Source organism: Protopterus annectens, chromosome 6.part0 (assembly GCF_019279795.1).
Source record: "Protopterus annectens isolate FY-2018-M chromosome 6.part0, PAN1.0, whole genome shotgun sequence".
In the NCBI taxonomy this organism is placed as follows: Eukaryota; Metazoa; Chordata; order Ceratodontiformes; family Protopteridae; genus Protopterus; species Protopterus annectens.
Window position 1 is genome coordinate 630,062,243 of NC_056737.1, and position 25,676 is coordinate 630,087,918.

The 25,676-nt window shown below is 42.2% G+C and overlaps 1 protein-coding gene across 1 annotated transcript in view; it reads right to left on the bottom strand.

The window, feature by feature from the left end:
* The window catches only part of NIN (ninein), a gene marked incomplete in the record, with an annotated part of 1,258,852 nt that extends 1,237,963 nt beyond the window's left edge, over positions 1-20,889 (bottom strand). The window contains 1 exon segment of the mRNA XM_044074306.1: positions 20,664-20,889. Coding sequence (XP_043930241.1) covers positions 20,664-20,846 — 183 coding nt within the window.
* Positions 20,890-25,676: the final 4,787 nt, after the last annotated feature.

Genomic DNA, 25,676 nt, shown 5'->3' on the forward strand with positions numbered 1-25,676 from the left:
GACAAACCTCCATTTAGACCAATAATCTCAGGATCCAAATCCAAAACATTTAATATAGGTAAATGGATCGACCATCAGCTTAAGCACATTTATGGGGCCATCCCACACATTATGAAAGATTCGTGGAGCTTCCTGGGAAAATTAACACAGGATTATTGGCAAACTAGTCTTGTCCTAGTGACTATAGATGTTGTGGACTTGTTTTCATGCATCCCTAGCAATGTGGGATTGGAATATTTTTCCAACAGTTTACGGAAGTATTCAGGATTTAGTTGGGACAAGATTTCTTTGTTATGTGATATGATGGGACTGGTGTTGGAACATAATTATATCACCTTTCAAGGGGAATACTTCAAACAAATAAAGGGAGTCGCTATGGGAGCTTCCTGTGCCCCGATTTTTGCAAATCTTGTGATGGTTGAATGGGAGGAAGAGACTTTATTCAAAAGCAACTATTATGCCGACATAAAATTTTATGCTAGATATTTGGATGACATCTTTATTTTGTGGCAGGCTTCAGCTGAGAGGTTGCAGGAATTTATGGCCTTCCTCAACAATTCATCTGCTTTTTTAAAATTCACCCACAACACTAGTGATCTCAATATACCATATTTGGATGTTTTAGTTGGTTTGGATACCAGTGGCTTTACATTGAAGCTCTATCGAAAACCTACTTTCTCTAATGATTATCTGTATTTTACCAGTAATCATCCACCGCACATTTTTAAAAATATAGTTAAGGGGCAATGTATCCGCGCAGTAAGAATGTCGTCAACCGAAAGTACCATGAGATCTGAAATAGAGACTATTAAGAATTTATTTCTTAACCGCGGGTACCCTGACAAAATGGTTCGGGATGTCACAGAGTATGTGCGTAAAGAATGGGGGAACAAATATCCACCCCTATTAGGTAAATATACAGCTAGGTCGGAAGGAAAAGGTACCGAAAATAGATCATTTGGCAGAGCTTGTATATTGACATATACTCCATACACACATTTCATTCAAGACATCTTACGTCAACATTGGGACATCATCACAGCTTCTAACTTAGACCATATAGTGGGACCCTTACCTAGATTTGTGCACAAGACAGGTGCTAATTTGAAGAGAATTTTGGAGAATACTGGTAAAGATACAGATAAAAAAGACATATATAAAGGCACCACTAAATGTGGAAGATGTAAACAGTGTCACCACATTTATGTGGCTAAGGATATTCGACTCAAAGACACTAACAACACACTTATCAAGACTAGAACAGGGAACTGTAACACTAGTCAGGTGATTTTATTTGGCTACGTGTGTGATTTGCCCTGCGTTCTACATTGGCAAAACCGAAAGAAATTTGAAAAAACGTATATACGAACATTATTACCGCATCCAGAAAAAAGACAACAAAAATGCTTTATATAGGCATATTTCTGAGTATGGGGAAGAACATTCATTTCGTTTTGCCATTATAGATCATATACAATGTACTGTTTTTGGAGGTAACTGGAAGATGCAATTAGCTGCTTTAGAGAGCAAGTGGCAGATTTTTTTGGATGCCACCAGACCTCCTGGATTGAATGAATTCATCAGCATTAAACCCTTCTTGGCACTTTCTTAGTAAGGTTGTAGTATAGAAGTATATATTTTTGAGGATTGTGACTTTTTCTTACACACCTCAATATTTATAGTCAGCTTTACAAAGTAATTTTTTACTAGAAGGTTGTGTATAACCTTTTTTACATTGCTAGGTTATTATTATTATTTTATTATATATTTTTTATGTATTACTATATTGCACAAGTTATATGTTTTTATATGACATGTCATGTCAACAATTGATGTATTGACATACAGTCCTACATATATATTTGATCTTAGTGTATACAAGATTAACAGTGCATGTATTATATTGAGTGTTTTATAAGTAGTTTTATTGAGCTACACCTTTAAAAGTTTTGGCGCCTTTTTTGAACTGCTCTGGGTATATATACTAGGATTTATGCTGTTTTTAATGGTTCTGAAGAAGACTAGTGTATCTAGTTGAAAGCGCTTAACCTTCTTTGTGGAATAAAAGATTTTTACAATTCCCTCGTGTACGAGTTTCCGTTGGTGGATCCTGGTCCAATTGTTTATTTTCAGGAAATAAGTGTATGACAACTTGTTTGTTCATGTACCAGAACAAAGCATAGTTGTTTTACAGGAGGAGTGGTTCTCAACTAATGTGTTTTCCAGAACTTTGGTGTCAAGAAGAATGACACAAAATCTCTTTTCTAAGTAGCTTCATTCATTTTTAAAGGAACCCAGGTTATCTCCTCATTCCACTACAGAAGCATGTATGAGAATCTGTAACAGGTTTAATGACAACCAGGGAAAAGTACAGTTTTGTACCTACCATACATGTAGATGTTCGAAGATCCACATTGCTGCAGTCCTAACACTTGGGTAGTCCGCTGTCCCAGTCGGCCCGAATACCAAAGTATAAGGCTGACGTCGGTCAAGGCGCATTAGTCTGACGTCAGGACGTCAGGGTACAAATGCGCATGACCGACGTCATATCCTCAGTCTTTTCTTGCCCCAGATGTCAGAAGACCCTAAAAAGATAAGGCCAAAACCAAAAAACACCAAACACTCCTGTACCAAATATATGTACAATATATATACAATTTTACAAAAGTACAACCCCACCCACACAACCACCCCTAAACACAGAGGGGAAGGAGGGAGGGTAAATTGGACTGCAGCAATGTGGATCTTCGAACATCTACATTTATGGTAGGTACAAAACTGTACTATGTTCTTCATCCCACATTGCTGCAGTCCTAACACTTGGGTAGAATCCCAAAGCAGAGGTAAGGGAGGCTGGCAAATCATAAAGAAGCTGGAGCTGTCAACATGCCCTGCAAAATAGCCGTGGCAAAACCAGCCCTAGATTTAGAGTAGAGAGGAAGGTGGTAATGCTTAGAGAAAGTATGCACTGAACTCCAAGTAGCTGCCTCTAAAATATCCTTAGTTGCCACCCCCCTTAGAAATGCTGTTGAAGTGGCAGTAGCCCTAGTGGAATGAGGCCTAATCCCAGCTGGAATCTCCTTGCCATGATGGGAATAACAAAATGCAATGCAAAACCCAATCCACTTAGAAATAGTTTGTTTTGACACAGGCTTGCCCTGAGAACTCAAAGCAAAAGAAACAAACAACTGCTGAGACTGCCTAAAATCCTTAGTCCTGCTTAAATAATAACGCAACTGTCTGTGTACATCTAAAGTGTGCAAAATCTTTTCCCCTTATTTTGGGGATCTGCATAAAAAGTAGGCAAATGAATAGTTTGGTTTAAAGCCACACTAGAGACCACCTTAGGCATAAAGGAAGGATTAGTACGTAATGATACCCTATCCTTATGGAAAATCAAAAAAGGCTCAACCGCCATAAGGGCCTGCAATTCAGAAACCCTTCTTGCAGAAGTAATGGCCAACAAAAAGCAGTCTTCCATGACAAGTATTTCAATTCAGCAGAAGCCTGAGGCTCAAAAGGTTGTAGAGTAAGTTTCTCCAACACAAAATTGAGGTCCCAAGCAGGAGTAGGAGCTCTACGTGGGGGTCTTATATTCTTTGCCCCTCTAAGAAATTGCTTGAACAAAGGATGAGAAAACAATGGTGGGTCACAATCATAGTGAGCTGAAATTGCTGCAGCATGAATCTTAATGGAAGAGAAAGACAAACCTTTGTCCAATAACTCAGTAAGATATTGAAGAGCCACACTCAAATTAGGCTCAGAAACCTCCAAATCCTTTGCTGTACTCCAAAATAAAAATCTCTTCCATTTTTCTGCGTATACTTTCCTTGTACTAGGTCTTCTGGCTTCCATAATCACATTCAAAACTTGTTGAGGAAGTTGAGACCTGCTGTGGTTCAAAACAGAATATGCCAGGCTGTTAGATGAAGAGAGTGAAGCTTGACATTGAGTAGATGACCGTCCCTCTGAGACAATAGGTGTGGAATCAAAGGTAAAGGCCATGGAGGCTTCCTTACCAGACTCCTCAGTAATGGGTACCAGTGTTGCCGAGGCCAATCTGGAGCTATTAAAATCATCCTTGGCTTGTCTTGTCTGACCTTTAGGAGTACCTTTGGGAGGAGAGGCAGAGGTGGAAAGGCATACACATGAAGATTTTTCCAACTGAAAGAAAGAGCATCCACTTTCCAAGCTGTGTGATGAAACCTTTTCGTGCAAAACTTTGGCAGCTGGTGGTTTAACGGAGAAACGAACAGATCTATGTCTGGAGTTCCCCATGACACTGTCAATTTCCGAAATACATGAAGATCCAGTTTCCACTCGTGGGGATCCATGATTTGCCTGCTTAACACATCTGCTAAGGAGTTCTGTGCTCCCGGCAGAAACCTTGCCTGAAGATTTAGTTGCAAGCTGAGCGCAGTCTCCCACAAAATCATTGCTTGCCTGCATAGAGGATAAGAATGTGTTCCCCCTTGTTTGTTGATGTACCACATGACAGTTGTGTTGTCTGTTAGAATCAACACCTGCCCTGGAAGAAGTAACTCCTTGAAAGCCATTAATGCAAACTGGACTGCTAACATCTCCTTCATGTTGATATGTAGATGCTGTAGTCTGGCAGGCCACTTGTCTTGTATCCACTTTCCATTCAGATGAGCTCCCCAAGCTATGTCTAAGGCATCTGTCGTTGGAATCTGACTCGCCTCTGGCCGGGTCACAGAGAGTCCCTTGTTTAGGTGACATTCCTGAGCCCACCACAAAAATTCCTTTTGAATGCAAGGTATTATTTGAATGACAGTGTCCAAATCCTGGCAGTGCTGTGTCCATACATTTTTGAGATACCATTGTAGCTTCCTCATATGCAGTGTGGCATTGGGAAGCACCAGAATACAAGATGCCATGAACCCTAAGGCTTGAAGGACTGTCCTTGCAGTCAGCCCGGACTGAAGAGATAGTTGATGAAAGTAAAGGGAAAGATTCTTTTGTTTGTCCGGGGTTAAAAAGGCCATCTGGGTTGCTGTATTCAGTCTCACACCCAGAAAGCACATGTCTTGAGAGGGTACTAGACTGGACTTTATTTCGTTCACAGAATACCCTAGGCATCTTAGCACTGCTATCACATATTCCAAATGCTGAAACAGGTCTTCCTTTTCTTGAGCCAGAATCAGGCAGTCGTCCAAGTAAGGATAGATTTGTATTCCTTTTAGCCTGAAGTAAGCTATCACTGGAGCCAGAACTTTGTGAATACTCTGGGCAGTAGATAAGCCAAAGGGCAATGCAGAGAACTGATAATGGGAATTCCCAGCTCGAAAACGCAGATACTTCCTGCAACTTAGTCTGATAGGCACATGAAGGTAAGCCTCCTTGAGATCTAAAGTTACCATCCAGTGATCTTTTCCCAGCAGAGGTAAAAGCTGTTGTAACGTCAACATTTTGAACTTGGGAATGTCCAGATAAGTGTTGAGGATAGATAAATCCAAAATTGGTCTCCACGTGTTCCCCTTTTTTGGTACTAGGAACAGGCGAGAATAAAATCCTAGGCCTCTTTCTGGCACAGGAACCGGCTGAATGGCCCCTATTTGGAGTAACAGAGAAATTTGCTTGTGAGCCTCTTTTCTTTGTAGAGGAGGGATGTCTGACATGCCTTTGAAAGGAGGCAAGGTATGGAAATAAAACCTGTAACCGTGGTGAATGATATCCAATACCCATCTGTCTTGGGTAATTAAACTCCAATTTTCTTTGAAAAGTGCCAGCCTTCCTCCCAAAGGTGCTGCCAGACGAGAAGGATCTGGCAGCTGAAAAGGCAGGTCATTGGGTCTGTTTACGAAAGGACTGACCCCTGCCCTCACCAGAAGACTGAGCAGGTGAACTCCCTGTTCTAGGCCTAAAAGAACCTTGAGCTCTGCCCCTACCACGTCTAGACCTACCCCTAGACTGGGAATCATAAGAAGGATATGTCCACCCCTTAGTAGGCCAATTTCTACTAAACTTCGGAGGCTGAACCTGCAAAAATCTTTAACAGTCTGCATAGACTTAGCCTTGTCCTCCATTTTCTTTAAAACTGCTTCCACAGGCGAACCAAACAACACATCAGATTGTAACGGAGCATCTAAAATCCTTGTCTTAACATGCTCAGCCAAATTCTGATCCCTCAGCCAGGCGTGCCTGCGAAGAACAGAACCAGTGGCAGCCACCCTCGAAGAGGCCTGTACAGCATCAAAACCACATTGCAAAGAATGCTTACCCACCTGTTCAGAAACATGAACTAAATCCTGCAACTCTTTACACTCAATACCTTCCGCCAGAGCATCCACCTTAGACTTCAATTGTGAAAGGAGATAATTTTGGTATTTTAACATGTGGAACTGGCAATTCAAAGCCCTCATGGCTAAAGTGGAAGAAGTATACACCTTCTTTCCCCATCTATCCAAAGCCCTTGCCTCTTTATCAGGAGGAACAGGATTTTTAACAACAGAAGCCTTAACACCTTTAGGCCCCTGAGAAACAGTTTCTGGGTCTGCCCTAGGACTCTTAAAAGATACTTATGAGCTTCAGGCACCCTATAATACCTATCCGGTTTAACCGGGCAGGAGGCAAAGAATCAGGGTTCAGGGAAGCCTCTGCAAAACATCTTCCACCACATCCAGAACAGGAGGTATAGCCAAAGGCCTATGCTGGGGTAGAAACAAAATTCCCTAAGCCTTTTCCTGGAATCAGAGAAATCTTGACCTTCCCATTTAAAATGCTCCCTCATGGAATGAAGAGTCTCTGAAAAGAAAAACCTCAGGAGGAGAAGCGAAGGGGTAGAATCATCTACATCAGAATCAGAATAAGGAGGATACTCCTGCAAGTCTTCAGCCAAGACTCAGAAGCCTCGAACACTGCTCCAAACTCTCAAACTCAGGTTCCACCCTAGGCCTCTTATCAGGAGGGGCATAGAACCTCTAATCATAGTAATCAAATCTTCTGCCATTTTAAGCATATGTTTCTTAGGCAGAGACCCTGAAGAACTAGGAGAAACACCCACTGAAGTTAAACCTGGCCTGCCTCTCCAAGAAGCCTTGGAAACAGAAGGGGAGGGCCTAACCACCTTAGGAAGGGAGGGAGAACAGCTACCTGAGAAGCCCCTCAGCCTGGCCTACGTCCTAAGAGGTCACATCTTGTAACAGTAAAGTCTCTCCCTGAGACTCCAAAGAAACTTCTGGCAGAACCTCCGGCTCCACCGAGCCCTCTAAAGAACCGACGTCCGGGACAGACGGTTCTTCCAACCTAGGCTTTACTGCTTTGTCCTTGCGCTTTTTAGATAAGCGGCGCCGGAGCATCCGGCGGCATTTTATAACTACAACGCTTCCCAAAACTAACCTGGCACAGTCTAATCTTCTCTTTATAGTGCGTTTGTTAAATCTAGCACAAGAGCGACATCCAACAACGTCGTGCTCAGGCCCTAAGCAAGGTATACACAGGGTATGGTAATCCCTATGAGGTATCTGTTTCCCACAAGAAATACAGTTATTCACTTTTTCTGACATCCGGTTAAATACTGAGGCAAGAAAAACAAAATATTCCCAACGGGTACTTAGCCAACTTTGATTCGGTCTGAAACTCCGACTTCAGAAAATTTCAGAACGCCAACCTGCACTCGCAATACTGCTTCTGCATCGGACCATGCGGCAAAAAAGACTGAGGATATGACGTCGGTCATGCGCATTTGTACCCTGACGTCCTGACGTCAGACTAATGCGCCTTGACCGACGTCAGCCTTATACTTTGGTATTCGGGCCGACTGGGACAGCGGACTACCCAAGTGTTAGGACTGCAGCAATGTGGGATGAAGAACATCTAGACAGTAATAGAGATATTGGGTGTTTCAGGATGGTATGATACCTACAGCCACTGTCATCTGTTCGGTTTGGTACCATTCATCCAGAGAAAAAAAAAACAAAAAACAGAATGGCAAATATGACAGATGCCATAAATCCCCAAAAGTCCAGAAGATCTCAGATTTCCACTCACCCCTGTGTTCTTATCCAGAATGCCAGAGGCATGACTTCTTTAACAATCTTCAGTTGAAGAAAGAAGGGGCAGCTTTTCCCAGCCAGTAGTGAATCCCATAGGCTGCATCCAGGGAAGACCTAAACATGTGCTGTTAGCTGCGAATTTCTTAACGGGATCACCAGGAGACAACTGCCTAGTAGGAGAACTTAAAAGTCTTTTCCTGCAAGGCCGCAGGCAGACAGAAAGCACTAAACACTCATGATGAGAAATAAAGACCAACTCTCAATATTTGCTTTTAAAGTAGTAATCGCCTACAGTTTAGATTCACAGATAGTTTCCAGATATGCAGTCCAGGAGATCATTAAGGAGTCTGGCTCAAATTCCCATAAGCCCCAATGGTTAAGCTACATGCTCAAGGTCACAAAGTAGGCAGATGGAGGCTGATGTAATCAAACCCTATTTAGAATGGGATGGGAAACTTCTCGACCAGTTTGGATTAAAGATATAGGAATAATGCCCCCTTTGACTTTCTGAAGTTATAACGGGCTCTGCAGCCTCAGACGATTAGAATTTTGGCTTCTGTTATCTCCATGGAACAGTGCCTTTGTCATGTAGTCAATTTATGGAAGGGAACCTTGCTGCTACAAGATGTGGTGTTTTGATACCACATCTAAAACCCATCAGCACTTGGTGATGCTATGCTAAGCTGGTGCAAACAGAGAACCAGTCTCCTAGATTCAGTGCTGAGGAATAGTCAGTTCTGCTGTGACATTCTCTACTGACAGAACTACTGAGAAATAGCTGGATAAGGCAATGGGGACAACACTGCCTTGAAGCTTGGCTACCTGTCTAATCCCATGAATCATCCAATTTTTTCTGGATGCACAGACCTAGAGATCATCCCATAGTGGTCAGCACCTAACTTCTTTTCTGTAGGTCTTGAATCAGTCCCTAAAAAGCCTGCCCAAAGAGCACACCTCCTTAGAAAGAGGTATCCAGAATGGCCGGCCTTGGGCCATCAATGAAGAAAGCCTCAGTTGAGCCATCTTGTACAAACACCAACTTTAATTAAACCATCAGCACAAACAAAAGTTAAAATGAAACCAACAGAAGAAAAACGTTATAAGGTTCTTAAGCAAAGGGTCCTTCCCACTGGAAGAGTAAAATCCCATGACTGGAGGAACTCCCGGTCAACCTCAATAAGAACCTGAGATCCCTCATAAAATCCTCCAAAGCTAGTTATGAAAACAAAATTGCCACTGACTCTAAAGACAACCACAAAGCATTCTACAGCTATGTCAAGAATCTCAATGGCAACACTCAGATCTGCTCTGAGTTACAGCACAATGGCACTAAATATACAGAACCAACTGATATTGCCAACATATTGGCAGACAGGTTCAGTGCTAACTTTACCCCCCTCTCACCCCCTATACCAGAAGAATGCAAAGTTCCTGTAATCACGGCTGCACAGGTAAAAAACACACTCTCCAAAGCCAAGAACACAGCATCCATGGCACCTGACAATATCCCAGGCTGCGTTCTACACGAACTACAGAATGAACTGGCACCCTACCTAAGTACCATGTTCAATCATAGCCTCACCTCAGGCTTTGTGTCCACTGAATGGTGCACTGCGACGGGTATCCCACTCCACAAAGGGGGAGCTACGACAGACCCCGGGAACTACCACCCCATTAGCCTGACAAGCCTGGTCTGCAAGGCCATGGAACGTATCATCATGGAACTCATAAACAAAGACATTGGTACTCTCCATACTCTGGACCCTAACCAGTTTGGATTTGTAAAAGGCAGATCATGTCTCCTAAACCTGACTGACTTCTTTTAAGCAGTCACCAAAGCCATAGATGAGGGTAAAGTGGTTCACATAGCTTATCTAGATCTCTCCAAGGCTTTCAACACCATCCCCCACTCTGGAATTATAGACAAGCTCACTGAACTAGGTATAAATCCCTATGTCACAAGATGGGTTGCCAGATGACTGCAAACTAGGAGCCATAATCGAATTTCCTAACGATGTGGACCTACTACAAAAGGGCCTCACTGAGACAGATACCTGGTGTGAAAGCCATGGCCTGAAGCTCAATGCCAAAAAGTGTATTGTCATCCCCTTTGGTAAAAACTCTGTACCCATGAACTACCACATAGCTGGTAGTCTACTTAAAACCGAAAATGTGATGAGACCTTGGGACACAGGTGGACAGTAGTCTCTCCTTTGATAATCACATCACCACAGTCATCAGGAAATCCTTCTACGTGGCTCACCTTATCACGAAAAGTTTCTCATCCAGAAAAAAAGAGGTCATTGTTCCCCTCTCCTCATCACTCATTAGACCCATTATAGAGTACAACGCCCCATTTGGTATGTACCTCACAAGACATCTACACCACCTGAAAAGGCCACAGAAATACCCCACAAAGAGGATTACTGGCCTCCAACAGATGCCCTATGCATACCGTCTCAAAGAACTCCAGTTTTACTCCGTCGCATATCGCCTACTCAGAGGCGATCTCCGCCTAACATACAAAACTATGTCAAACCCAGAGCTGTTGGACATGCTCCACTTAAAGAAATCCCAATCCCTCTGAGCTACACACTCTAGGGACCTAAATCTTGTCACCACAATAAACAAAAAAAAACATGCTGGAGGGATAGATTCCTGCCCCAAAGACTTCCCATACTCTGGAACAGACTACCTATCTATGTCAAACAGAGCTCCTCATTAGCACTCTTCAAGAAAAATCTTGATGACTGGATGGGAAATAGGAAACTCACCCTATGGATCAGTTCTGTGGCTCTGCTCTACAGGGGCACAGGAAAATAATTTTCTTGGGTGGCGAAAGCCAGGGTAGATTTTTGGCTACGCTTATATAGGCCCTAGGGCCAATAGCCTAGTACCTACCTATGAATCTGGGAGCCCTGTCTGATCCCACTCTACTAGACACAGGAAATGGAAAGTACAGTTGTGTACCTACCATAAATGTAGATGTTAGAGTGTATTCACTGTTGCAGTCATTACTCTTGGGTTATCCTGCTGGCAGGCTACCTGCAGTTGGCCTAAATTCCAAAGTCTTGGCCCGGCGTCAGTTGCTGTCGCCTCTTCCCTGACGTCAACGTGCCAGGGGTATAAAAGATGCAGCCAACACCATTTTCTTCAGTTTTTCTTGCCCCAGATGTCAGGTGCCCCCAAAAGGGTATGCCAAATTGATTATGCCAAAAGACATGCATGCACTAAGATAAACATTTCCTTCATCTACAAGTAAATACACCACATAGGTTGTATAGAATAGAGAAGTATAGATAAGACCCAGCAAATGAAAGGGGGATGGTGGGAGGGTAACCTGGACTGCAACAGTGAATACACTTGAACATCTACATTTATGGCAGGTACACAACTGTACTATGTTCATCGTGTTTCACTGTTGCAGTCATTACTCTTGGGTTGAATCCCAAAGCTGAGGATGGGTGGCTGGGCTAAATAGGATTAGGAGAGGCTATGAGGCCCTGCAGAACTGCAGTGGCAAAGCCTGCTCTGGATTTAGAGTAGAGAGGTAAGTGGTAGTGCTTTGTAAAAGTGTGCACTGAACTCCAAGTTGCAGCCTCTAAGATGTCTTTGGTTGGTACTCCTCTGAGGAAGGCTGCTGAAGTGGCTGCTGCTCTGGTAGAATGTGGCCTAATGCCCTTAGGCACTGATTTGCCATGCTGTGAGTAGCAGAATCGAATGCAATGGCCTATCCACTTTGAAATATTCTGTTTTGAGATAGCTTTTCCTTGTGATCCTGCAGCATATGCTACTAAAAGTTGCTCAGTCTTTCTGAAAGCTTTAGTTCTGTCCAAGTAGAAGCGTAGCTGTCTGTGTATGTCCAAAGAATGCAGAAGTCTCTCACCCTTGTTCTGTGCGTTTGGATAAAAGGTAGGCAAGTGAATGGTTTGGTTAAGGGCCACACTGGACACCACCTTAGGCATAAATGTAGGGTTCATTCTCAGAGAAACCCTGTCTGGACGGAAAAGGATAAAAGGTTCCACAGCCATGAGTTCCTGCAACTCCGAGACTAGTCTTGCAGAGGTTATTGCTAGGAGCAGAGCTGTTTTCCAGGATAAGAATTTAATATCCGCTGTTGAGGCTGGCTCAAAAGGAGGCAGGAGTTTTTCCAAGACATAATTTAGGTCCCATGCATGTATTGGTGCTCTTCTTGGGGGTCCTATATTTTTGGCCCCTCTGAGGAACTGCCTTAGTAATGGATGAGAAAAAATAGGTGGTTCCGTATTGTAATGGGCTGAAATGGCACAGGCATAAATCTTAATTGATGAAAAGGAAAGGCCTTTGTCCAGCATCTCAGTTAAATATTGTAAAATCTGAGGAATATTTGGTACAAATGTGTCAATTCCTTGTTCCTGGTTCCAAGCACAGAATCTCTTCCATTTTTCTGCATAAGATTTTCTGGTACTGGGCTTCCTGGCCTCCAAGATAACATCCATTACAGCTTTGGAGAGTGGAGTGTTATGAATGACTACATTATCCGCCATGCTGCCAGATTTAAGGTACTGATGTGGCTGTGCAGGATCCGATTGTTTTGTTGGGTCAGTAAGCGTGAGACGTTTGAGGCAATGTCCAGGCTGGTCCTCGAGACAACTTCTTTAGGATTGGGTACCAGTGCTGGCGTGGCCAGTCTGGGGCAATCAGTATGTTTGGCTTCTTGAGTACCTTGGGGAGGAGAGGCAGTGGGGGAAAGGCATATACTGTTAGGTTTTTCCAGCTGAAGGACAGGGCATCCACTTTCCATGCTTGCTTGTGGTAACTTCTTGTGCAGAATTTCTGTAGTTGGCAGTTGTGAGGGGAGGCAAATAGATCTATGTCTGGGCATCCCCATTTCCTTGTTATCATGCTGAAGACTTTTGGATCTAGTTTCCACTCGTGGGGATCCATGAGCTTTCTGCTTAGTTCGTCTGCCAGAGTATTTATTTTTCCTGGCAGGAATTGTGCTTGCAGGTGAAGTTGATAAGTCAATGCTGTGTCCCACAAAGTCATGGCTTGTCTGGAGAGGGGGTAGGGATGTGTGCCTCCCTGCTTGTTTATGTACCACATGACTGTAGTATTGTCCGTCTTTATTAGTAGTTGTCCTAGATGAAGTAAATCTTTAAAAGCTGTCAGGGCATTCTGAACAGCTAGCATCTCTTTTTGATTGATATGAAGATGCATCTGGCTTGCGGGCCATGTGCCCTGAATACATTTTCCTGCCATGTGGGCCCCCCAGGCATAATCTGATGCATCTGTTGTTAGTGTCTGCCTGGCTGTGGATAAAGTGAATGGCTGTCCCTTGTTGTGGTGACAGGCCTGTGCCCACCATCAAAACTCCTGTTGCAGGCAGGGAATGAGGGTAAGTAATGTTTCCAGACTGTGGCAATGTTGAGTCCAAACACTTTCTAGATACCATTGTAGTTTCCTCATATGCAGTCTGGCATATGGAATTACCAGTATGCAGGATGCCATGAAGCACAAAGCCTGCAGAATTTTTCTTGCAGATAACTGGGTCTTTGTTGCCAACATTTTGAAGTAAGAAGTCAGTTGTCTTTGTCTGGCATCTGGGCAGTTGTATTTAAGCTTGTACCCAGGAATAGTATCACTTGAGAGGGTACTAGTTTTGATTTCTTTTTGTTTACCGTGTACCCCAGGCAAATTAGTAATCTTTTTACAAATGCCAGATGCTATAGTAGAATGTCTTTGTTCTCTGCTTGAATAAGGTAGTCGTCCAAGTAAGGATATATTTGAATTCCTCTTTGTCTGCAGAATGCAATTACTGGTGCCAGGCATTTGGTGAAGACTCTGGGCGCAGTAGATAAGCTAAAGGGCAGTGCAGAGAATTGGTAGTGCATTGAGCCAGCTATGAATCTGAGGTATCTTCTGCAAGATTGTCTGGGACATGCAGGTATGCCTCTTTTAGGTCCAAAGTAACAAGCCAAGCCTTCTTGCCCAACATGGGCAGTAGCTGCTGCAGAGTCAACATTTTGAATTTTGGAACATCCAGAAATGTGTTTAGAATAGACAGGTCCAGTACTGGTCACCAGGAAAAGTCTAGAGTAAAATCCTTGTCCCTGCTCGTGTTGTGGTACTTGCTGAATGGCCCTCATGTCCATGAGGGATGAAACTTGCTTTTGTGCCTCTGCCCATTGATTGTGTGGCAGGTCTGGCATACCTTTTGCTCTTGGCAGGGTGTGAAAGTGGAACCTGTAGCCCTGAGACACTATGTTCAAGACCCATTTGTCCTGAGTAATCATGACAATTTGGTGAAAAAAGTGCTAGTTTTCCCCCTAAGGGGGCTTCCAAAAGAGAAGTGCTTGGTTCTGGCAGAGGAAAGTCATTGGGACGGTTTCCTGTATGGTTGTGATTTGTCCTCTCCGCTTTTGGAGGTAGAAGCACCCCATTTGCTTAGGCCTGTATGAGCCTTGGGGCTGGGATCTGCCTCTGGGGCATCTGTATCTGCCTCTTTGTGGCCTGTCTGACACTGGAAAGGGCCAATTCTTTGTAGGTCAGTTCCTGCAAAATCTGGGTGGCTGTACCTGTAGGAAATCCTTAACTGTCTGCATGGATTTCGCTTTATCCTCCATTTTCTATAACACCTCTTCTGCTTTAACACTAAACAAAGTATTATGCTGTAATGGAGCATCCAATAATTTTGCTTCAACATGATCAGGCAGATTCTGTTCCTTTAACCAAACATGCCTTCTAATGACAGAACCCGTAACTGCGGCCCTGCACGAGGCCTCCAGTGAATCAAAACCGCATTGCAAAGTATTCTTTCTCACTTGTTCAGCTGCATGCAATAAATCCTGCATTTCCTTGTTATCAGAACATTCAGAATTTGTCAACATTTTTTGTTTAAGCAGTGACATTAAATATTGCTGATATTTAAGCATATGATACTGACAATTTAAAGCCCTTACAGCCAAGGTAGCAGAAGTGTAAATTTTTTCCCCATCTGTCCAGTGCCCTAAAATCCCTATCAGAGGGGACAGGGTTTTTTGCAGTGGAAGCCTTGACCCCTTTGGGATCCTGAGATATAGTTTCTGGGTCAGCAGCAGGGTTTTTATTTAGAAATTCATGAGAGTCTGGAACCCTGTAGTATGTCTGGCTTGGCAGGTGCAGGGGGTAAAGAGTCAGGAGACAGGCCGGACTCTGAAAATACATCATCTACAATGTCTAGAACAGGTGCAATAGCAAGAGGTCTGTGCTGAGGAAGTAAAAGAAAATCTCTGAGCCTTTTCTTAGCTTCTGAATAATCTTGGCTCTCCCAGTGAAAATGCTCCCTCATGGTATGCAGGGTTTCCCCAAAAGAATAATCCTCAGGAGGAGAGGCTGAAGGAATAGATTCTTCAGCAACAGAATCCTCATAGGGAGGAAAAGAGTATCCTTGTTCAGAAGAGGAGTCAGAGGAAATTGAAACCTGATCTGAGGAGTCATATTCTGTCTCTTGCCTAGGCCTCTTATCAGGAGGGGGATGGGAACCCCTGATCAAAGTAATTAGGTCTTCGGCCATTTTAAGCATCTGTTTCTTAGGCATGGAATTCTGTCCAGGAGAATGCTGTACTTGTTTCTTTGTCTTTAGAGCGGTTTTAGTCTTAGTCTTTGAAGCTGAGGTAGGCTTGACATATAATTGTGTAGGTCTGAAAACACCCTCAGAAGTCGATGCCTGCTCAGCGGCTCCAGACCCATCTGAGGGAATAGTTTCAGAGGGTCCAATACCTTGAGTATCCAGAGGCCTAGTCGGCTCCACGTGGGAGTCAGTAGCGGCCTGTGGCTCTGAGGTAGCGGGTGTCAGGGGCTGCGAAAGCATCTCACTGAGAACCGGCGACTGGCCTAGCGGGGGCCTCTTCGTCTGTTTTGGACCTCGGATGCCTGTCCTTTTCCTTGCGTTTTTTGTTAACTCCGGTCATCAGCTGTTCCAACGGCATTACATAATTAAACCTTCGGCCAAAGTAATGAAAGGCAAAGTCGTACCGACGCTTAATAGTGCGTTGCTTAAATCTAGCACAAAACCAACAGCTAGCAACGTTGTGATCAGGGCCTAGGCAAGGAATACAGTAAGAATGAAAATCCTTATGAGGTATTTGCTTCCCACAAAAAATACAATTGTTAACTTTTTCTGACATCGGTCTAGAGCAAGAAAAATGTTTCCCCAATGGGGTACTTAGCTTTAATGAAGACTTCGAGCTGAAATTCGATTTTGAAACTCTCAGGAGTCGGCCGACCAGCACTTGCGAACTGCTTTTGCTTCGGGCACCGTGTGGCAAGAAAGAGTGAAGAAAATGGCGTCGGCTGCATCTTTTATACCCCTGGCGCGCTGATGTCAGGGAAGAGGCGACAGCAACCGATGCCAGACCAAGACTTTGGAATTCAGGCCGACTGCGGGTAGCCTGCCAGCAGGATAACCCAAGAGTAATGACTGCAACAGTGAAACACGATGAACATCAGCCAACAGCTCTAAAGGCCAAAGTAGCATAAAAACTGTCCCATTCTACCATTTATAAAGCCTTGAAATCTTAACCAATTTCTAGTTCTGTGGCTTCTGCTGGACCAGTGATCACTCAGGAATATGCCTTGGGATGCTTGGCCAGAAGATTACTCCTTTCCATGGGAGGCAGGTTTAGGGGGGGCACACTACTTCCTGGGAATAGGACCAGCAGAATCTGGATGCCTTCAAGGTGCAAAAATTGTATGTTTCAAAACGGTTTGCAAGGGAGTGGAGATACTATTTGTGTATAAAAACTGATGAATTTAGGACAAGGTAGAAGAGGCAAAGGTCAGTTCATACAGAGCTCCGCAGAGTTTGTGTTTTCCACAGAGGAGGGTTTAAGGTGGTCTAAGAGAACAGTGCTATCATGATCTGTGTCTGAAACAGAAACCTTAGCGCCCTCATGATTTCATTCCCAGGCAGATTCCTTGGGGGGAGGGGTTTTAATTGGCATTAGCTCCAGAACAGGGCAGCTGGTGCTCATCCTACGCAAGTAATGTGCAAGTGGCAGTTGATTAGTATGTCACAAACACCGCAGAGGTACACACCACAGAGCACCTGAGTTTGAGACCCATGCACAACCCTGGAATGGTACTGCATTGTTTTCTCAAGGGATGCACTCCTGCACCCATGTGGTCGACTCTCACAGTCTGCTGAACAAAGTACACAAACACTAAGGGACTGCAGCCCTTCTCACGAAGAAAACAGTGGTGATTTCCTCTATCTTTTCCTGCGAACCTACCTTGGCTGCTGATTTCCTCCATCTTTTCCTGTGAACCTACCTTGGTCTGATGGACACCAGTGTAGACTCCCTGACTCACAGAGTCAACAACTTGTTCTACATGAGCAGGCCAGTCGCCATGATGTTCTAGACACTTAAGCATGAAGGATATTACTGATGTCCTAAAAACCCATCCTCAAAAGTGAAAGCCCATGATGGGCTTCTACGGCCACCCAAAGCACCACCAGGAGCTGGTAGGAGTGAGCTTGATCCCATACCAGCAAAATAAGTGTAAGCAAATCTCAAGCAAATGAAGACTAGTTAGTCAGCAGACTTAAAGGCTTTGGCCAAATGCCTAGCCACTAGATCCCTTACTTTTCCCTCTCCAGCACTGAGCTGAGGATACTCCTGCTAATTCCTATACTAGTTACTTTCCAACTACGATATCAAGCCGCTCATTATTCATCAGAAATACACTTCACTTGTGACACAAACTGTGTGCTGACTCCAAAGAGTACAGTCACTACCAGTACAAGCTCAGGCTGATGGTGATCCTTTGACTGCAAAAAAATTGTGGTAGTCACTGAAAGCAGGGACTTTCCTCTCATGGATGCTGTGATAAAGACCAAACTATGTGAAAAGCAAAAGAGAAATAGGGAGTGCAGTCATTGGCAGAACTTTCTAGTCAGCTAAACACATGGCATTAAGGTGAACAATAGAAGCAGAAGGTACAGAAATATCTAAACATGGCAAGTTAAGAACAAAATTTTCCCAAACTCAGGATCATAGAAGAGGAAATCCCATTAGTGATAGGGCTCCAGCTCTCAGACCCTACTTCATGAATCTTTACTAGAGAAGAACAGTAGATTTGTTAAACCTGAGCATTTTAAAACAACAGCACTCATGTTACTGCAGTATTTTTCAACATCTACACTATTTATAAATGTATATTAAGTATTAACATTACTTTTTCACATGGCTTATTTTTGTTCAGAGACAAAAATGACTTGGCACACATTACTCAATCAGAAGATTAAAATGACAAAATTAGTCCATCACTTCTGTTCCAAATCAGCATCACACCACCTTCAGGCGAAGGTGTCACAAGAGTCCTGAAAAACTGCCTTTTACTGTTAGACCCAAAGCTGGTACCTTGCCTTGATAAGTGAAACTTAGTCATAGAAGCACATCTAAGCTGCAAAACAGAATGACTGGTGCTTTTACAAGAGCCCCCATGAAAAGAGGAATCTTCAAGCCATGGCACAGAAAGGTTCAATAGAACAAAAGACTGGTGGGGTGCAATCTCTTATCTGAAGGCCCAGTGGTGACAAAAGAAAAGCCATGTACTTTACCAGTAATGACTAATTTCTGGTAAACAGAGAAGCACAAACTATCTGCTTAAAATCATGTACATCCTCATGAAAATGAACTCACCATCTGCATTCACTTTTCATTATTTTACAGAGTTCTCTGGTGCTAGTGGCTAGTCTAATCCTATTTTCACATGAAATAATGACTTTATGTGAAAATAGGGCTACCAAAATATGAAGCTGTAACAGCCAAAGTTTTTCCACTGTTGTTGTTGCTGCTCTGATGGGCAGTCCGTTCTGACATGCAGTCGGGGGGTGGTGGTCTTGGCTTCCAGCCATGAAAATAAGAATGAAGTTACTACAGTAGTGATAAAGTTACTACAGTAGTGATAAAGTTATTAATTTTAAGTTGCTGCTGCTTTTTACATCAAAATGCTCATCCCCCCTGCTAATTGGGAATGTAGTTTGTAAGGGGAAGGGGGTGCCCTCCCCCCTTCTTTATTGAACCAGTAGTAGCTTTGGGCTGCATGAATCTTCAACTTACTAATTTTCAGTAGCTTGCTGTACTAAATGAGAAGATATTATCAGTAACATTTTTTTTTATTTAATTAGTAAATTAAATTGATCCAAATAGATTAGATGGCAGGAAACCTAGGTGTTACGCAAGGTCATTGGAAATGCTTCATTTTTTTTAATAGACAGAAACAAAAGTACAGAAATATTTTTGGGTGCAATTGTCATAGAACCACATAAGAATCCTGACTGTACCAGTGTGCCAATCACTCCAGACATTTGGCAAATAAGTGTGACCAGTCACGTGATCTTTAAGTTGAAGTTGCCTAGCTCAGACAGTAACCTCAGACTCTTAGACTATTCCTTTAACTGGGTTAGCCTACAATGTAGACAGTGTGACTACAAAAGAAAGACAATATATAAAAATAAGCATATACCAAAAAAACTTCCCATTCTAAGATGTGCAGCAGATCCAATCAGAGAGGAAGTTTGAAGTGCTGGAACCTTTCAAAAGAAACGCAGCAAAACACAAACTGTGCTCCCAAATACCGATGATCCCTTAACTACAGGCCAGTTCTGTTCCTATCCACAGCAGTTTTAAAGAAGAGATTTTAAACTAATTTCTTGTTCCCAAAAGCTGCTCACAGTAGTACAGCATAACCACAAAACTACACTGCAACTCTATAGTTAAAATGTGTACATTATTTCTCCTGAAGCAACAGCGTGAAAAACTGTTTTCTTACCAATCTCAAAAGGTTAAAGTTAAAGTCAGAAAGACCAGTCAAGGTTGCAGAGAGTAGCTGGTCTGAAAATCTTACTGAATTGTAATAGACCATCAAGAGTACAAAAAAAAGAAGCATCCACTTGATATGAAATATGGCTGCCGTGAGACTACATGATAATGCTGTCGAACAAAATGTTCATCCTTAACAAGCTTTTTGCAACATCCTGTCATTCTGTTTCTACACTGTCCCACTTCCTCTATGACACAACCAACATTAAGTACTGTCTAACTGTACTCACTCCCTAGACATAAAGCTCAAATATACGTTTGAGAATGTTAATGAAAAAAACAAAATGAAAAAACTGAAATGAATCGTTCCACTCAAGAAAATCTATGAATAACTCAGTAAAGAAGAAAATATCTTAATGGATACATTTTAGATTACCAACCACCAAAATGTGTAAAACCATGCTGAAGACGGGTACACAGCTGTTCCTTTTCTCTGCTTACCACAATCAAATTTTGATTTGCCTTATAAAACCAATCACAAGGCAGACTAAAAAACAAACATTCTGCAAAAGGCAAAGACAACCAAAAGCTTACAATAAAAGAATTTCATACATCCTGATCACAATCAGTCAAACTGCTTTTACCTGTTCCAAACTCTTCTCTTTAGAAGAGTCTGAATTTGCATTCTCATTTCTAATCTACACATGCATTTCATCCGCTTTCACTGCACACACTGCCAGATTAAAAATGTAATCCTACCACACTCCAGACACTTGAAGATTAATTTCTTCTTTTGCGAAAAAAGCAACATTGTCAGGCGACAGTCTATTAAGACTCTAAAACACCCCACATTTCTTCTTACCCTGCCACTGTGGTTATCCTGAAGAAGGGTCTGAAGCAATGCAGGCGCAACTTCATCCAGATGTAGCATATGAGTGAGATCCGTCAGTTCTTCCTGTCCCAGGGAGCCAGTACCTGTGGAGTCAAAGCTGTCAAACAGCTCCTTCAGACGGGCCTCATACTGGTCTTGCTCTGCTTCATCCATACCATAGTCCACCTCCGCCGCCTCCTCCTCCCCCACCACCACCAGAATAACCTGTCAAGAACAATAGAGAACAAGAGTTTGAGATTCAAGTCTATGTTCCATATCCAAATGAAAGTGCAACTAAAAAAATGTAAAAACCTTGTGTACTTCTGTCAAATTCCAAACAAAACAGTAACAATATGGCTACAGTTAAGTCCAGGGCACATGAATCAAACATTTTCTAGAGAAAATTTCAAAAAGACCCAAGCTAAGGAGGGCTGACCACTGGACTGCTGTTAAAAAAAATTCATCCAAGGTCCAATGATAGCCATTTGCTTAACTCTTACCTACCTGTCACGCCTTGAAACACAAATTAAAAAATCTAATCCACACTCCAGGCTTAAAAGCTGACAATCAAATCATTACGGCAAAGACCCACACATTCATCGTTTATTAAAAACTCTGTCCCATACAGAATACAAGAATGAAAGAGAGAGGCATGCCTGTCTTCAGGGATTCTTCTGTCTGTACCAGTCTCTTACAAATGCTGAGTGGTTTATTTCTGGCATACTTGTCAGTTCAGTCACATTAAAGTTTATAATCTTTGGAAACATTAAGCTACCTCAACCTCCGAGACAAATTTACAGGCTTCAAGATAACAAACCTTCACCACACCTCCTCAAAACAACCATTAACAGGACTTTCTATCTGCAGCACTAAGGAGATGTACGTAGAAATGAACTCTCAGACTGAAGACATCATCTTGTTTTCATGGGACTCTACAGGAGTGGGACAAGTCTACAGAACATCAACTTGCTCTCCACTCCTGTCAAGGGGAGGGTGAAGAATGTCCAGAAACAAAAACAGTGTCAATTTATAACCTTTTCTTAGTCAGAAGAGATCAAATGTACCAGAGTCAGGCTATGTGCAAGAAAGCAGCTATAACTAGTTTCTGATATTTTAAGAAAACTAGTGAACAATCAACTCATGTTCAATTTTCAGACTGTTCCTTTATTACTATGGGATCATAGGTTGAAAACAGGTAGTGCTAGTCACCAAGTCCATTAGTAGTCTATCTAGACATGCCTTTGGATCAAGGCCTCAGTGCTCCCCTCCTTTGTCCAGGAAGGCCACACAGGAAAACCTTGGGGAAGACTTATGGCAACCTAGCCAATTAAAGGATTATTTTGGAAGTGTCTAGGGTACTACTTTGTTGACATGTAGGACAAGCTTATTCCAAAGCCAGGAAAGGTGTTGGGCTAGAAAGCTATCCTACTATTAGGTCTTACATCAATACTTTTGGTATGGATGTTTGAAGAACCATTAATTTTGCAGGAATACAGAAGGTGGATTAGGACTGGGACTTCAAAGGCACAAAAGACAGGCAAATATCACTATGGAGGAGTTAGTACTCCACCTTGGTTAGTGACTGACTTTAGGCCCATTATCTTTTTGTTTAGAAATCTTGGAGCCTCTCAAACAGAGTAATATGATCAGACGAACATGCTACTGAATATGCTATTTTCTACAACTGGCTTAATGAAATATGAATAGAAGAGGGACAAAACTTAAAAGAGAAGAGGAAGTGTCCTATGAGGTTAGAAGTTATAGTTAATAACAAATCCTCCTGCTGGACGCTGCTACAGTGGAAACATGGAGGTGGAACAATGAGTTAAACATGCAGTTTGCAGAGATTGCTTCTGCAAGGTCATACTCTGCTACATTTTCTACAGAATTTTCTTTTGTTAACCTACTTTAGGTTTTTTTTTTTTTTGGGGGCAGATTTTTTATTTTTTTTATTTATTTATTTTTTTTTTGAGGCAGACAGATGTTTTTTTTCCTCAAATTTCCCCACTGTAATTAAGGTGGACCAGGACAGATGATTGCAGCTTTTTTCATATCAGCAGAAGCCACAGATGAAGGCAGTGGCTTTAATAATGGGGTCAGGAAAGTGGGATAATTTGAAATTTCTAATCACACTGCAATACCTTTGTCTTGGCTAAACTATCTGAAGACACTGGTATTTTAAGTAACACCAGTTTTAAAGGTGAAAATGACAGATTTATGGTCAGATTTAACAAAGCATAAGGCAACACAACGTGGGGTATAGGAGGGAGCTTGGTTTTTGAGGACAAGCTCAAAAATACTGGGCCCTCTGCTAGGATGGGAATCCATTTCTTCCTCAGAAATAGAATTAACAAGGTCTAGAAAGTGCTGGGTGATTTATTAGTGGTATAAGTTTGCCAGATGATTGTTGGGTAGTTAAACTCAATTAGGATAAAAGGATTTGTTTAGCATTAAAGAACACGTATGCATCTTTATGTGTTAAATATACTGAGCAACTGTGATTCTGAATGGCAAAACCATGTAAAGTTGGGGTTTATATACATTAATTCCCAGTGCACTGTGCTACTCCTCCCACATACCCCTTTTGGTGAAATAATCTTGTACGATATGCAAGCCTTCATATCATTCTAATGACAAAACAAACACTTTTGCCCTCCATGTACGATTAACACAAGCAGCAGAATTAACCCATCCTTGAGTCATTCCTAGTATAAAATTTACTGTCTTCATATACCTCAAATGAAAATGATTCAGAAATATTTTAACCAGTACAAAATGTTGTTGCTTACATTGTAAACTCCTGCCTAACAAACTGTCACAGCTAGATGCTGAAAGAGACTGTCTCAGCAAACTTTTCCTTCTCAATTTCTTAATGAGATTTTGTCTCCACTTATTCCACCATGCTACTTCTTACAGAATAGCATCAAGTTCCTTTCAAAGTAATTAATTTCTTTGTCAACACTTCTCCCGAATCCATCTCCATATTCTCTGAATTATCATGCCATTTGGTGGCATGATGTGGTTTTGGGGAGAGGAAAGGACAATCAGAGTTAAGCCTTCAAGCTAGTAAGACAGTGGTCCATGTGACCAACTAGACAATGGAAGGCCGGCTACTAATACTTCAGCTTTACTTAAGAAATGTGCACGCTTTTCTTACAGACAAATGAGCAACACAAAATCAAACCTTGTGCTTTTACAACCTATTGATTAAAACACTGCTTATTTGACACAAAGTTATAGACTGGGAATTGGCATAATGAAAAGGGTGTTTATCTCAGACACACAATAGAGGATTTGATTCTAACCTTTAGGATGGGAAATTGGACTAGGCTTAAAATGGCCTACAAGGGCAGAGAGCCCAGTACTAACCTATGAACTTATTTAAAGTGCACAAATAAGTGACAGACACAGAGAAAACTTATTGGAGACCGTGAAATGGAACTCAAATTCAAAGTGAAGATGCTGTTACCTCTGTACCTAAAAGCACTACCCAACAACAGTTTACAAACATCTAGATTTAGTGTCCTCCCCCAAATTACTAGAAGAATATAGCCCCACATACATGCACCAGCAACAGGTCTCCATAATCATTAAGACTATGTTATACTTCCACTATTAGAGGTGTACAGAAAGTGGTTGACTTTTTGGATGGTATTACATGTGTGTGAAAATGTAAGACACCAACACAATCACCATAACAGTCTTTCTAATGGCTTGTTTTTTTTTTTTTTTGGGGGGGGGGGGTATGACACATCCAAGTACATGTAGTTACTAGAAAAGTTGTTAGGTGAACTAGGGTGGTCTTGCTGGAAGGGGGGGGCAACATGGGAGTCTTTTGCCTACAGCACCATTTCACAGAAGGCCATCCCTGAAAGCAGTGGAAACAGGCAAACCCCAAAGGCTAACATACCAGAGTCACGGTCAATTCATTCTACGCACTTTAAGAAAAAAGAAAACAAAAAAACATTGTTGTCAACATATTTTCAGCCACTACCCAGACTAAGTGGCAGTTACAGTACAAATCAGAAATGGACACCAAAGGTTAATTGTATAATAATTTACAATCAGATACAGACCGATATAAATGACATAAATAGGCAAATGAGTAGTGACAGCCGCGGTTGTGCAAACAACATAGGCAAATGAGTAGTACTTACAATCGGGCCCTGAGGGATTCTAGATTACTGACAAAGAGAGGCCAAACTGTAAAATGTCTCAGTCACTAGCACTAAATGTTGCATTCAGTGTGGACAGTAGAAATGGCTACATAAATGCAAGTGTGAACACAGGAAGATTAATAATTAGAACCATACTGATTCTACAACCATCTGGATATACAAAGCGATAACAAGTATACTTTTTTGCACTTGTTCTGTTTCAGTGGTGGTTAACAAAACTGTACTGTATTTAATTGGTTCATTGAATATTGATGGTCTTTCTCTCTCTGCAATTTGTTTTTTCTACCTTCCTGCCCAATTATTGCTGTATTCTTAAACTTCGTGGCTTTGGAATTGCCCTCCCCTGCTGTAAATTCGTCTTTGGACACTCCTCCCAGCCCATCTCATTTCCTCACTCAACCGAGTACAGTGAGATCATTTGGGAAGGACTACCCCTTGCTTCTTTGAGTGTGGACACTCCTACCAGTCCCATCTCATCAGCTCTGTCTACTGTGTACAGAGAGAGCATTTGGGAAGGCCAACCCCCTTAGTTTCTTAATCTTGAATTATCTTCCGTTTCCTCCCTCTCCACTTAAAAAAAAAGTTTTACTCAGCTGCTCTTACTGTAACAGAGTTCTACCTACTTTACTACCTTATTTTGATTTGCTTGGCTGTGTGCTCTCAAGTGTTCAAGTGCTCTTATTCTGCTGCATTTATTACTGCTTGTTAGTAGTCTGATTAAATGTATCTGCTATTCAAAGCAACTTCGTTTTAGCTTTAGCACTTACGCTTCAGGCCAGTTATTTTACGTTTAAAGGTTTTTCTGGTCTATACTCTTGTGGACAAA